Here is a 15,802-nt window from a genome sequence, read left to right as displayed (position 1 = left end):
ACACTGAAAGAAAGAGAGAGAGAGAGAGAGAGAGAGAGAGAGAGAGAGAGATTGAACACTCTAGTGAACCATCCATCCAGCTACTTACATGAGTATATCCTCTTGTGCCTTAGTGTTTCAGATGAAACATCACACATGTCTAAGACAAAGCTTTGAAGTCCCTGCGTTTAAGACAGATAAGGCTTTGTTCTATTGTTCCTTTGTGAAACATTAGCATACGTCCGCAGTCCCCAACAAAAGCAAATTATACTGCACCCCCGCGATATGTTGTAGGATATCTCATGATGCAATTACTCTGTTTACAATAAAATCACACTGTGCAGATGTAAGCAATGAGAGAGAGAGGGGGAGAGAGAGACAGAGAGGGAGAGAAAGAGAGGGGGAGAGAGAGAGAGAGGGAGAGAGAGAGGAAGAGTGAGTGGGTGGGATATTGAATTAGAATAAGAGTGTTGGAAAAAGACTATCCATATACGTTTAGATAATCCTGCGAAATGTCAGTGTCAATCAGGATTGCTATCACTGGCACAACAAACACCGTTGATTAAAAATGCCGAGCAGGGCGACTCAATGTAGTTAGCATATGCACAATGGGAAGCATCCGTAGAGGACCATATTCTGAGACACCAAAGCTGACTATATGTTATTCCTCCCACACACACACACATACACACACACACACACACACACACAAACACACACACGGGGATAGAGAGACAGAGCTAGAGAGACAGAGAAAGAGACAGAGACAGACCTCTGCTCGGCATGGCCATAAGTGAGTATAGAAAACGCCCTATAGAGAGAGATAGGAAGAGAAGGGGAGAGATATAGAGTGTGTGTGTGTGTGTGTGTGTGTGTGTGACAGAGAGAGATTGAGATAGAGCGAGAGAGATGCCTCTTGGAGGATTAGGTGTCGGTATGGAAGTGTCCAAATGCTGCCCACTGGGCTCTGACTGGCCTGGCACTCTCCACTCTCCTGGGGAACATCACAGACTGGTGACAGCTTTTGGAGCGACAGGCCACACCAGAGATCTGTCTGTCTGTCTGTCTGTGTGTGTGTGTGTGTGTGTGTGTGTGTGTGTGTGTGTGTGTGTGTGTGTGCGTGTGTGTGTGCGTGTGTGTGCGTAGATGCATATTGTTATGCTGCAGTGCTTTATTACTGTTTGTATGTGCATGCTGTTCTGTATGCGTGTGTACAGTATGTGTCTGTGTGTGTGTGTCTGTGTGTTACATGCCATTCTGGCTCTGCCATGTGCATCGGTGGCGGCACTGCACGGTTGCAGAGACACCAGGCCTTGACCAGCCGTTCCCCCAGGGATGCCCGCTAGCCTGCCAACGGCGATTTGGGCTCGGGCACCAGCGACACAAGCCCACACAGGCTCCATTGTGTGCTGTTGCTTTTCCTCAGCTGGGCGATATTTCTGTCTTGAATGTGCGCTCGTTTACAAGGTCAAGCGCTCCGTAATGGGCTGGGGGAGTGGGCAGGCAGGCGGGCGGTGTGAGAAAGAGGCGTGGGAGGACAACGGGAGACTCACAAGGCGCCTCTCGGCTTTCTGATTTTGCCGCCTCTATGATAGCTCAGATACACACACAGCATATAGTAACTACTCTTTACACGTGAATGTACATGAATACAGTCATCCATCCATCCATGCGTCCCTCCATCTATCTGTAGGCAGAGAGAAGTGTATGCACTGTATGCATGTACGTGGTATGAAGCTGGGGCAATACCAATGATGCTTTGTTGCATTGCTAAAGCTTTGTTGCATTGTTAAAGCTTTGCTGAATTTCACTTGCCTTGAGAGATGAGGGGAGGATAAGAGAGATCGGACAGACAGCGAGTGATGTAAGCAGGGAAAGGAGATAACAAAGACATTATACAGAGAGAAAGAGAGAGAGAGAAAGAGAGAGAGAGAGAAAATACATAGAAAGAGAGTGATACAAATAACACAGAGAGACAGCAAAGACATGATGACCGAGAAATACGAGACTGGAAGAATGGAGATGGAGAATTTCACTCTTGTTTTTTTTTATACATAATGCAATATATTGGTATACAAACGATAGATTCTTGCCTTGCCTTGAAGAAGACATACAAAAAATCAACAAAAAGTCCCTTTTCCCCTCATTTTCTTGTTGATGCCCTACAGTACGTACAGTACATCCCCTTATCCTCGTCGGGACCAGACCAGAGAGGCCTACGGCTCCAATAAAGGGACAACTGTTTATTTTTATTTTAACTACTTCAATATACGCTTTTTTTTTCTGCTTTATGTTTCACATTTTGTTGTACTGTATGTTTATCACATTGCTTTGGAAAAACTCATTTCCAACTTATGACTAACAGTCATGGCAATAAAGCTTATTTGAATTTGAATTAAAGAGAGGAAACGTCATCCACATCCTAAAGCCTGAACAAATGGGTGCTGGTTCAAAAATAGTCACATAGAAGGAGTATAAAAATGACCCTCACACGATATACAGAAGCTCCCATAAAATTCAAAGTGACGTTTCCAGCCGAGGGCTCTCCGTCACACTGAAGCATAACTGGCAAATAAAGACTTTTATGGGAGCTATACGCTGTGAGGTTCCTCTCCACTCTTCTGTGGAGCTAACACGTCCAGCAGTAATGGCTGCCTGTGTTTATTTTCTGAGCTGAGAGAGAGAGAGAGAGAATGGGAGGAGAGAGAGAAAAAGAGAGGGAGGAAGGAAGAGAGAGAGAATGGGAGGAGAAAGAGAAAGAGAGAGAGAGAGAGAGAGAGAATGAGAGAGAGACTGAAGGACCAATATATACTACATGGGGTATTACTCTGGGGTAGTTGCCCCATATGTGGAGTGGTTGCCCCGTATGTGGGGAGGCTTCCCCGTATGTGGGGTATTACTCTGGGGTGTTGACCCGTAGGTGGGGTATTACTCTGGGGTGTTGCCCCGTACGTGGGGTATTACTCTGGGGTGTTGCCCCGTAGGTGGGGGTGTTGCCCTTGTAGGTGGGGTATTACTCTGGGGTGTTGCCACGTAGGTGGGGTATTACTCTGGGGTGTTGCCCCGTATGTGGGCCGGATCTGGGTCAGGTGGCGCTGGGGTCGGCTGATGGCTGCCGGTGTTAGTTCAGCTCAGGGGCCCAGAGTCTCTTAAAAGGATCTGGGTCACCGTGGCGAAGGTGCTGAAGCGTGTGTGTGTGTGTGTGTGTGTGTGTGTGTGTGTGTGTGTGTGTGTGTGACTCAAGGACCAAAATGTACTTCTGAAGACTAATTGTAGCGTATGGGTGTGTGTGTGTGTATTCAAAAGTAGCCCCACACAGACACAGACACACACACACACACTCCCCTTCAGAGTTAATGCTGCGATGCCAGGAGAGGTGGCAGAGACGGAACAAAAAGCACACAAAAGAAAGTGCTGCTGTCAGCAGGATGCCCTGCTACAGGAGACGAAACATCCCTCTCTCCATCTCTCCATCTCTCTCTCCCTCCCTCCCTCCCTCCCTCCCTTCTTCTTGTCTCTCTCTCTCTCTCTCTCCCAGCAGGAGCACCAGACCCAGCCCCCTCCTGGCTCGGCCTTGCCTGCCTCCCTGCACCCTCAGCGGGGCAGGATCTGCCTGGGGCCTCCCTGGCCTCCACACCTCCACACTGACTGCCAGCAGCATAAAGCCTGAGGGCCCACCACACACTGGGGACACGGTGGGGTCTGTCACATGTGGTGAACCCCCTACGGCTCCGTGGTGAGTCTAGTTGGCCACAACTGGGCACTGTACAGTACAGCCCTGCTACACTGTAGAGCAGTTACCAATGTGGCTGCCCCTGCCGCTCTGTTTGTCCCTTCTCCTCTGCCATCCTCTCCTTCTCGGCAGCTCTGCCAAGGTGCTACTTGATCAGTCAAGAGTGAGGTGCACCTGGCCGAGAATAAGTGCTTCAAAGCTCTATCTGTATATCATTAAAGGTGCCGTTGCAAGAAAACTCCAGGAAACCGTTTTCCTGAAGGAGGATGTGAATCTAAGACCTCAGGTCAACACGGCGTCCCCTTCACTGTCAAACGTACGTAGAAAGGGCTGCTGATTTGAACATACACAGAGACCTGAGGCTCTGTAAAAAACACACTGTCCCTCCGCCATGTCAAATGCGCCTCCTCTGTCTCTGTCGCCCCCTAGGTATGTAAACGTCCACATGGCTCCTACATACTTCTCCCTGGTGGGCCCCCTGACATTCTGCCACTCGCTCGCTCGGCGGCGCGGGCAGCGGTGAGTCTGATGCCAACGGAGTGCCCGGGTGGCGCAGGGGGTAGAGGGAACGCCTCTAGCCGGGGCGGGGACACGCACTGGACAAACAGGGACATTCCAAATTAGAGACGCGCAGAAGCTTCCTCCTCTCCCTCCTGCTCCTTTTAGTGCTCCTGCTACTGATACTGATACTGATAATCTTGCACCTACTCCTCCTGCTGATCCTGCTACTCCTCCTCCTTACTCCTCCTTCTCCTCCTCCTGCTGGTGCTGCTCCTGCTGCCCTTCCTGTGGGTGTTGGCTACCACATGCGGATGCTGCACCCATAACCCCAATAATCTCAGTCTCCCTCTTACTGCTCCTAGTTATTACTCCTGCTGATTTTACTCCTCCTCCTACTGCTCCTAGCTATTACTCCTGCTGATTTTACCTCTCCTCCTGCTGCCCCTGCTTCTTGTAACTCTAACTTTCCCTGCTCCTCATTACTCTAACTTAGTACTCCTGCTGCTCCTGCTCCTCGTAACTCTATTTTCTCTTACTCCTCCTGCTGCTCCTGCTCTTAGTTCTCCTGTTTCTCCTACTCCTACTCCAGTTGCTCCTGTTTCTATGGTTCCTCCTGTTGCTCCTCATTACCCTAACTCAATACTCCTGTAGCTCCTGCTCCTTGTAACTCTAACTCCTCCTGTTGCTCCTCATTACCCTAACTCAATACTCCTGTAGCTCCTGCTCCTTGTAACTCTAACTCATCCTGTTGCTCCTCATTACCCTAACTCAATACTCCTGTAGCTCCTGCTCCTTGCTATTCCTTCTCTTACGGTTGGTGTAGCCACCACCAGCAGTGGATTCTGTACCCACCCATAACCTCTTCTCCGGCCGCATGCCTGGTTTCTTCCATGACATCACCGCATGGGCGGCGTCAGTGCCTCCAGGGGCTTTTGTATGGGAACTGATGAGAGACTCTCACAACAAGCCTGGACCATGTGTGAGTGAGTGTACACACACACACACCGGAGACATACTACACATTCGAGCAGATTTTCACCAGACCACAACCTACACATGCACAATCTGACACTCACAAAACACACACACACACACACACACACACACACACACACTCTCTGGGTGATACAGTCAACTCACAATTCGGTTCAATACACTCATGATACAGCCTATTCAACAAAGCAAAACTGAAATCAAACTAGAATCTCAAAGTTATTTATTCCTTCTTAGTGCTACAGACATTCGTCATTTTTTGTATGAAATGACGCCATCCATTGGTACACCAAGCAGTTCGTATTGTACTCGTATTTGTACTACGGCGGGACAATGTGTTGTTCCACTAACACACAGTAAGAGTTGAACTGAGCACAACGCACACTGAAGTAGGCTACGACCATGTGTGAGTAAATTCAGTCAGACACACACTGATACTGACACACACACACAAACCACATAGTGTGGGAGCATTTGGGAGTGAATGGATATACCACATCAAAACACACACATCACAGTCTCTCTCTCACTCTTTTACACACACACACACAGGGCAGGCTAAATATGGTCTGCATCTTATAGAGTTTCATCTTAGGCACCAGTAGCAGTCTGATGCAGTTACTCAGAAAATGAATCTAGGGCTTTCTATGAGGTTTTAATGATCCCTCCCACACACACACACACACACACACACACACCAGCTGCTCTGTTGCGCCCCTCCCTCTCTGAGGCAGACAGGCTCGGGGACGCCAGATAAACTACGTCTACACACACACACACACACACACACACACACACACACACACAAAAGTGTAAAACCCTGTTATGTCTGAATGTCCAGGGCTGATTAAGACATCAGGCTGGAGAAAATAAAATGAAATAAAAGCTGTGCCTAAATGAGACCATGAGCTCAGGAGAACAGGAGCCTAAATGAGACCATGAGCTCAGGAGAACAGGACCCTAAATGAGACCATGAGCTCAGAAGAACAGGAGCCTAAATGAGACCTTGAGCTCGGGAGAACAGGAGCCTCAGCACATGCAGCAGGTCCACCACAGGACAGTCAGACCACATGCAGGGAGATAACAAGGTGAGAGCACAAACCAGATTACCCAGCCAGCAGCAGTCATGCAACTCTGTCTGCATGATGGACAGAGAGAGAGAGAGAGAGAGAGGTATACAGAGGGAGAGAGAGGGAGGGATACAAAAAGGGAGAGAGACAGAGAGAGGGATACAGAGAGAGAGAGAGAGAGACAGAGAGAGGGATACAGAGAAAGAGAGACAGAGAGAGAGACAGAAAGAGAGGGTGTGTGTGTAGGAGAGAGATACAGGCAGATAGGAACACTATTGGGAAGGGATGTTTTAGTGTGTCTGAAAAATAATACACTCCTAGAAAAGAGAGTAGGGGGTACAAAAAGTGCATATTCATATGCCTTCCGTCGTCCTCACTTCTCCCTTCATGCTGTCCAGATAGAGGACTGACCAACACACTGCACACAGGCTAGACGGACCAGTGGGTCTCCTAGAGACAAGATCCTTGGCATTTATCGGTCAGCAAGCAAAGGGGCGGGCTGTGATTGGCCAGCTCCTCTCCCGGTGACCCGTCGTTGCCGTAGCAACGAGAGCACCAACCATCAAAGCATCTGGCTGCAAGAAGGCAATTCGTCACATTGTGCCGCTAACAAATCTTATTGTGTGTTTAATCAGATTACCCAGGGCTGCCATCCCCTCGCATAACACACACACACACACACACAAACACACACACACACACACACACACACACACACACACACACACACACATGGAAAAACAATCAATCAATGGACCTTGCTAAAACCCCAAAACTTTCCAAGTCATTTTCTTTTTCTGGTGGCCTGATCCATATGATAAGCATGACTCTTTTTGTGTGAATATAATCGCTTATCAAACACTGGCAAAGCGTTGCATTGAGGATTTGATTTAGCAACCGTATGTGAGCGCGATACTAACTGAAGCATGTGAACAGCGGGGTGGGGGTGGGGGTGGGGGGCAAGAACCATTGGTCTGCCACCAAACGCCCGGATCTGGAGTCGCCTGGGTGAACAGAAACTCTGCTGGACACACACACACATACACACAGTCACACACACTGGGTGAACAGCGATTCTGCTTGATGGACACACACACAGACACACACACACACACACACACACACACACACACACACTGGGTGAACAGCGATTCTGCTTGATGGACACACACACAGACACACAGACACACAGACACACACACACACGCACGCACGCACGCACGCACACACACACACACACACACACACACACACACACACACACACACACACACACACACACACACACACACACACACTCTTCCTGAGAGTGCAGGAGTTGATTTGGTGGTTGGTGGATTTCTATCATTTTTTCCCTCTCATACCTCTGCCTAAAGAAGCTCTAGCATTTTGACTGCGTTTCTGAAGGACATGGCAGAACATAAATAACAGCATAAATAAAGATGTCTGTGCCCAGATGAGAGAGAGAATAAGAGCCAGTGAGAAGGCAAGACAGGAAGACAGAGTGAGGGATAGAGAACAGCCAGAAGAAAGAGAGCGGGAGGGAAGGAGCGAGAGAATGAAGAGCAGCAGCAAGTGACACAGCCATCAGAAGGAGCTTAATGATAAGCCAGTTAATTCTGCTCCATCACACAATTAAATAACTACTGTCGGGCTCAACACAAGCCACCGAGCTCACAGAACTGCCAGGAGGAGAGACTACACCTTACACCACAGCAACCTCACTGCCAAAATACACATACACACACACACACACACACACACACACACACACAAAGCTGTGTTCCTGGTTCTCTATGGTGTTGCTTAGTGTGTTCTTACCACAACAATCCCAACCGATGGCGCCAAGACGTGGGTTTGATCCCCACACTGTGTGTGTGTGAGTAGGGAGTTCCAGTTTAGGGCAGATTACACACACACACACACACACACACACACACACACACACACACACACACATACACAGGCCTCCTCTAAATGCACATGCAGTGGACTGTGTTGAAGTCTGATGGGCCCTTTTCTGTCTCTCAACCTCCATTAAATGTAATGTGAGTGAGCTCAAACTGGGAGTCTTAGGTGATGTAGGGCAGGTTGTGCAGCCAGGAACTAGTGGAAACTGTCATGCCAGGTTTGGGCACAGAGGTGTGTGTGTGTGTGTGTGTGTGTGTGTGTGTGTGTGTGTGTGTGTGTGCGTGCGTGTGTGGCAGAGAGGGAGTGGTCGCTGTGCTCATACAGGTTGGGTGGTGGGGGCAAGTGGTTGCTAGGACACTTCGGAATGTCAGGAATGCTGGATGTGCATCTCCCGTGTTTTATTACTCCTTAGCAACCATCTCACATTCCTGGAATTACTGGAATTCCAGTTCTGGTACTTCTCCTCCACCTGGCTGAGACACACACACACACACACACACAAGCTCACACAAATTCACACGCTCCCACCCACACACACACACACACACACACACACACACACATACACAACCTCATACACACCCACACACATTGGCCATATTTCCGATCAAACATCGGGTAGAGACTGTTGACTGTGTTTAAACCTCTCCTCTAGAAGCTTTTTTCTTAACATCAACTGGGGTCGGAGTTCTGGTTGAGGAGACTGGTAGCCTCTATTGGGGTCGGAGTTCTGGTTGAGGAGTCTGTTAGCTCTGCTGCTAATGCTAGGCTTGTGTATCGAAATGAGGAGGGTTTGTGGATCTGTATGATTCCCCAGATTTACACACTTAAGACGCTCTCTCTCACACACACACACACACGCGCACACACACACACACAGACAGACAAACAAAAGCACTTTGCATAAGTACTCAAAAGTGTCCTGAGTTTTTCACAACAAGCTGAAGCACTGTGTGCTCTACAGTACGTGCTTTATCCTTACTCAGTCTCGGGCTAAGACTATCGCTAAGCTCTGGAGTGGTGTTTTGGCTGGGAACTTGTAAACACACAAAGCACACAAATCATGCTAAACACAGAGCCAAAGCGCTCGGCACTTCGTGCGGGGAAAAGAGACATCTGACCCGCTCTCTGACATTAAGCTCAACAAAGGTCGCTGGCGAGTAATCGCTCATTTCCATGTGTAAATATGGTAAGTAAACCTTATCGACTGCAACAGGTTTGTGGTATCTTCTCCACTGATTTGTCGTGCTGACCATGAGATATGTGTTTAGAATGTATCTGTTACAGCCTGGACAAATGAGGCGCTCCTGGTTACAGAGCTTATCTACCTCGACCAGACGCTGTTTGCTGGAAAAAAGAAGTGCCGTGATGGTTCTCAATATTTGATTGCACTCGCACAGCCCCATCATTTGCAATTGAGAACTTAATCTTTGTCACCCAACCCTGCTGCAAAATAAATAAATAAATAAATAAATGGAGGAACTAAAATCGCTTGAACAGCTTTGTTACTGAAATATACATGCAATCACAAAGATTCTCTCTCGCATTTGAAATATACATGCAATCAAAAACATTCTCTCTCGCATCTTGTGAGAAAACAAGAGCCAAGAAGTTGAAAAAGAAGAAGACCGCCCAATTATAAAAAAACAGATATTCCTTAGAACAAGATCTGTGGATAGATTTGATATTTTGGTGGTCTTCGTCAGAATTAACAATTGTGTTTTTTTTGCAGCGGAACACATCCACCCCGTGCTGCGGGAGATGAGAAATGTTGACGGAGACAGATGGATGGTCTAGGGGTGGATGCAGCACTGTGATCACAGAGGGTGGGGAGAGCATGTCTGCTTTGGCCAATCACAGATCTGTATCACTAATGTGTCCAACTGAAAGGCTCGACTAAAGACAACAGCAGTCGGCCGCCTGTGTTGGTCCGCTCTTCGCCCCAGCTTTTAGTGCCGATGCACAAGCAATGAAAATATTGACCTTAGATGTTTAGTGTGCGTTTGGGAACCGTCTGCGAGGCTGTCTGCATGTGTCTCAGGAACAGCTTCCCTATGGCCACCTCCACCCATACATACATACATACCCATACATTCTAAATATTAGGGGTGTGAATCTCTCATGTAAAAGACGATACGATTCGCATCTAGATACATGGGCACGATTCGATACAAGAAAAGATACATGTTCATAAAAAAACGATTCAGTACGATTCGATGCGATGCGATTCGATGCAGTTCAAGAATGGAAAGCATTCTGATTTTTTATCATTTGTTCAAGGTGCACATTAATTTTATATTATCAGTTATCGTGGTCATGGTTGTCAATTAGGCAAAAAAATGTGTGAATATGATTATCTAAACTGAGGTTTGTTTCATATACTGTATTGAAATGAAAAAAGAATAGTCTACATTTCAGTCAAACACAGCAGCCAAATACAACATATTTTTTTATAGACTTTATAGATTTTATAGAGTTATATCTGATTGTTTTCATGGAGCTGTAGCCTTGTTGAAGTAAGACAATACCGAAATAAAATAAAACAGTGCTTAAGACACTCTTGGCCTTTTCTCATATAGCCTACAAGAATAAAATAGCCCTAGGGGAGAACCGGCAAAATTGTAACACTTTTTTATTTTTCCCATTCAAACTCGATTCACACAAAGACGATAGACTTGAGAGATGTGGAATTTGACCAGAACCGGACGCATGTGCGATAAAATCAGTTCATTTTGCCATAGAGACTGGTGTTACAACTGACCCGCACAGGTCATGTTTTTATTTTCATTTAATTGCATTTGTTGTGACTATATAAATCAAATGGCACTCATGTTAACTTGAAACTGAGGGACTGAAGATATGAATGACATGTGATTGAAGTCCACACGCTCAAATTTCACGAAGCAAACTTAAACAAACAGTTGCGGTTAAAAAATAAATAAAAAATCGCGATGCTTGAATTTTGCACCTTTTTGCTTAATATCTCTGGTCGTATTTATAGTAGACCATTCATATTTAGATGGCTGTAAGATTATACATAATTACATGATATGTGTCTGTTTACGTTTCCGTAGCTACACCATATCTTGAGAATAAAACACTGTTACATTTGTACCGCTGTTACAATTGTTCCCCTACATATCAATTAACTCTCTGGGTTTATTTTGTTCCAACGGTAGACCTAATGCAGAAACCTATAATGCCACAAGTCTGAGTAAATATGAACAAAATAATTGGCTAATAATTTGTGCATCGTTTTAGCAAGGGCCAAATTATTATTTAACATTAAGGAAATCCCTTCATCAAGCTTAAGGCTATACTCTACAGACTATCGTTGCTGTTTAGTGTTTAATTTTGCGCTGGATTTTGAAAAACTGTAAAACAAATGACCGAGTGCGAGTTGTCACATGCTTAAGTTGCAGTAGATGTATGGGTAATGAGGTCATTTGACAACTTTAGGCAATGAATGTATCCAAAAACGAACTGCATTACCCACAATTCCGTGCCACGTATAGTTTCAAAACCGGACGAGGGACGAACGCGCTGCTTGGAACGTAAATGAGAGTCTGAGCGAGCAGAAAAGGTTGTGAACCGATCAAGGGGGCAGGCGAATTCCCGGAAGTAGAAGAATCGACGTAGGCTGGAGGGACCACCTCTCTGCTAACTCCCATAGAAGTCCATTCATTCTAGAATTTTTTTGAAATACCATAACTTCATATAACATATATCCTGTGCCGATATTGTAGCTTCTGTGTAATCCACATAAACACTACAAAGGAAAAACAGACTCCACTACCTCGTCCGTAACGTTGGTTACCCGTAAGAAGAATGGTTAGCTTGTTCGGTTGGAGGGAAGCTAGCTTTGACGTAATCTCTCTGTATTATAAATTCTTTATTAAAATATTTTGCAATACTAGACAAAAAAGAAGCTTGAAATATTTAACTTGGTGTGTAATGAATCGCTTTTTGAAATAAATTACGAAATAAATTCAAATAAAATCCATGATTTTTTCTGTACAACATGCAGTGAAATGAACTCCTGGTTATTCCTGGGTTCTTGTGAGGATACATCTTTATGTGTAGGCAGAGAGAACCAGAACACAAGCATTTCACTGTATTTTAACACACGTGACAATAAAGCCCCAGAAGTAATGCAGAAGTTAGGGGATAGTGTCAGAATAGCTCTGTGTCCCATCTGCACTGAATTTGAGCCAGTTCCCTATTCAGCTTTCTTGTAGGCTTCTATGGCTGTTGATGTCAAAGAGCAGAGGCTGTATCTCTACTGGTAAAGAGAAATAAAAAACAATACAATTAAATGGAGAAAAATACAGGAGAGCCCTGACCTTAAACCCTGCCCACAATTACGACTTCCTGCTGGGCAGTAAAACAACGTGGCGAACATCATCAAGCGGAGATATGAATAGCAGTTAATCATCATCAAGCGGAGATATGAATAGCAGTTAATGCCGCACGCACGGTGATAAGACCAAGTTCCAATTCTGACTGAAACAGGATGTTGAGCTTGCTGGTGTAGTACAAACTCGTACGTGCATGGACACAGAGCGAGACCTTCTGAGTCATCCTCCATTAGGTAGTAAGAGGAGTCAGTGCACATTATACTATATTTAGAACTGTTCAATTACTCATCCACAGCTCAATCAGAGCCCTGGAGAAATGCTAGGCCTATGGCATACAACACACCTACACCTGCTCACATGAATGAAACACTGGAGCGCAGCTACAAAATATACCCTACCTAGGAATGTGTGTTTCTATAGTATGCTAATTCTCTCTCTTACACACACACACACACACACACACACACACACACACACACACACACACACACACACATTTCACTCACAGGATCAAAAGAGTATACTTATATACACACACACACACACACATCTGTATTACTGTATGTAGGAAGAGTGACCTCATTCTTAGATACTTTGACAGACACAAGCAAGTGATAATGGACGACAAGGCCTTTGGGTCTCAGAAGTTAATGCACATTGGAGGTGGTAATGCGACCACAATGTGAAGTGGAGCTGGATAAACCCCCGGATCCGCTTGTGTGTAAAACCCAGATGGCTAAACGATAGCATTAGCACCACAAGCTTTCAGCTCACACATATTAGTCATCTCAAATAACCACTGCTGTTTGGCACGTGCCCAAAGTCTACTACGGGGAGAGACAAACAGACAGACAGACAGAGAGACAGAGACTGACAGAATTGTAGAGAGACAGACAGGCACAAAGATACAGATAGAGAGACAGACAGACGGGCCCAAAGGCCTCGAGGGGGAGAGAGGATAAACTCATTTTGGCTAGTTGACCCTGAGTGATGGGGGTCGTCTTATCCCTCATCCGCCATCTCTCTCTCTCTCTCTCTCTCTCTCTTTCTATCGCACGCTCTCTCCATCATTTCCTGCTATGTTACATTTCCTGTCCCCTCAGGCTGACTGAACAATGCTTTTCGCTCTATCCAATCAGACCCTGCGTCCACTACAATGGCTATCATTGTATGCCTCTTGACGCATCTCTGCAATAGGAACACTTCAGACTCCTGAAGCATTGGGCAACTGACCTACAACAGACTCCTGTAGCATCGGGCAACTGACCTACAGCAGACTCCTGAAGCATCGGGCAACTGACCTACAGCAGACTCCTGTAGCATTGGGCAACTGACCTACAACAGACTACTGGAGCATTGGACAACTGACCTACAGATTTGCTGGACCGCTGGACATTCTATAGAGGTCTCGGCCCTGGCTACTCTGGCAACGATAACTCAGTAATGTTAACAGCAACTAAACCCACATGAGCGCCACACAAAATAAAATTACGGTTCTGCAGAACGTTCCAAGTGTGCCCGCTGTTGCCCAGAATCGATGAGTTCTGATTGGCAGGCTGTCTGTCAATATTTCTATTGTTTACAGAATCATTCCGAAAGTGATGCCCGGTGTCATCGTGCTTCATGTTGCAGTGCAAGAGCAGTTTTTATGGTCATCATTGTAATGCTGAATGGGGTGAATGAGCAGGACAGGTAGGCAAGCTGAATGACCATTACTTTCTCTGGTCCACTACAGATTCCTATAAGACGCTTCAGAGCTACAGTTTTTTTGTAACAGAACTATGATGGACCTTCAAGATAATTTGTGACCCTGCAAGGCGAAACCAGTGCTATTTTGAGAAAATCCATGATAAACAAACGTACAAACGTTAAAATGTCGAATTTCACGTTTTCGCATAATTCGACAGTATACAGTCTACACTTTCATATTGTGAACAAATTTCACGGATAAACATACGTTTTGACTGTTAAACCCTTACTTTATTTAGGTGAAGATTCAACACATTAGCAGTGATTCCCTTTGCCCACGCCGCTATAAGGTTTTACGGTAGGGTACGGTAGAACTAATTTACTCATTAGGCTACTCATTACTCGTTAGGCCTACTCAATGTGTCAGCTCTATATCGTTGTTGGCGGATGTAACCGAATATGAATGTGAAAGACTTGCCTTTCAGGGCACGAATGGTCAAAAGCACGAACTTTTAAAAATATCCTGGCGTGATTTTAGGGACCAGGAGAAGTTCCATTGCAGTAGGCTAGCGCATTTTAAAAGTAGGCTAGGCTATACACAATCTGTGTACACAGAACTTCCTCTTCCCTTACTTCCCCTGAAATACATGAATTATATTCTATAGTGACACCTTATGACCGTCCCAGGTATTAACTAGGGGCAGAAAAAGACTCATTGCACGGTTGAAACTATGGTTGAAACGGCATAGTCAGTCATCCGCTTCAAAGTCACGCTACCGTAAGGCTAATCATAGCTGTGCCCTCACACTATCGCACGTGACCATTTACTTAAAAAGGTGATTTTCTCCTCTTCTAGCGTATCGTGACAGGAGAACCATGCCAACTTTGGATGCGGTTATCTTATCGATACTTTGCAATACCCTCGAAATCCATCTAGTTGGAAAGCTTAGTTTATGGCCGTTCGTGTGAGTACAATAACTTCATTTTGTAAATTTTACCAAAACGACTGGTTTCGCCTTGCAGGATCACATTTGTTCTAGAAACTCTAGAAGTCTCTGCTGGATTATGTGGTGGTTAGAGTTTTGGTCTGTCTGTGTGTGTGTGTGTGCGCATGTGTGTGTGTGTGTATGAGTGTCCATGTGTGTTGGGGGGTGTGTGTGTGTCCATGTATGTGTGTGTCTGTGTGTGTGTGTGTGTGTGTGTGTGTGTGTGTGTGTGTGTTGGGGCTGGGGGTGTTCAGACTAGCGGAGTGTAATTCCACCTGAGGGCTTTGTTTCAGGTGTGGATTCCATACCTGTGGAAGGAGTAGAATTGCTCATGGTAGTCCAGCCACACGCGGGAGCAGAGGAAGGAGGCTACGCAGGTCTCCACTGAAACACACACAAAAGGCACAGATGGTCAGTCAGGCGGTCAGTCAAGGATAGCACACACAACTCTCTCTCTCACTCATCACATCCACATTCACCATGCTGTCATTCACACACACTTTCGCCATGCTGTCATCTTTCTTTCACACACACACTCTCTTTTTCTGTCCCCCTCTCTTCTTTTCTCTAGAGGTCAGTAAG

General features: G+C 45.9%; 1 protein-coding gene across 3 annotated transcripts in view; it reads right to left on the bottom strand.

The window, feature by feature from the left end:
* Window positions 1-15,802, bottom strand: part of ptbp3 (polypyrimidine tract binding protein 3) — a 77,259-nt gene that overhangs the window by 29,979 nt on the left and 31,478 nt on the right. For all 3 annotated transcript variants that reach the window (XM_048258323.1, XM_048258325.1, XM_048258324.1), the window contains exon 2: window positions 15,529-15,604. In XM_048258323.1, the coding sequence (XP_048114280.1) occupies window positions 15,529-15,553 (25 nt within the window). In that variant the 5' untranslated portion in view covers window positions 15,554-15,604. The remainder of the gene's footprint in view (window positions 1-15,528; window positions 15,605-15,802) is intronic.

The sequence above is a fragment of the Alosa alosa genome, chromosome 12 (assembly GCF_017589495.1).
Source record: "Alosa alosa isolate M-15738 ecotype Scorff River chromosome 12, AALO_Geno_1.1, whole genome shotgun sequence".
NCBI lineage: Eukaryota > Metazoa > Chordata > Actinopteri > Clupeiformes > Clupeidae > Alosa > Alosa alosa.
The sequence above is the reverse complement of the archived record's forward strand: the minus strand, read 5'-3'. Positions and strand labels throughout refer to the sequence as shown.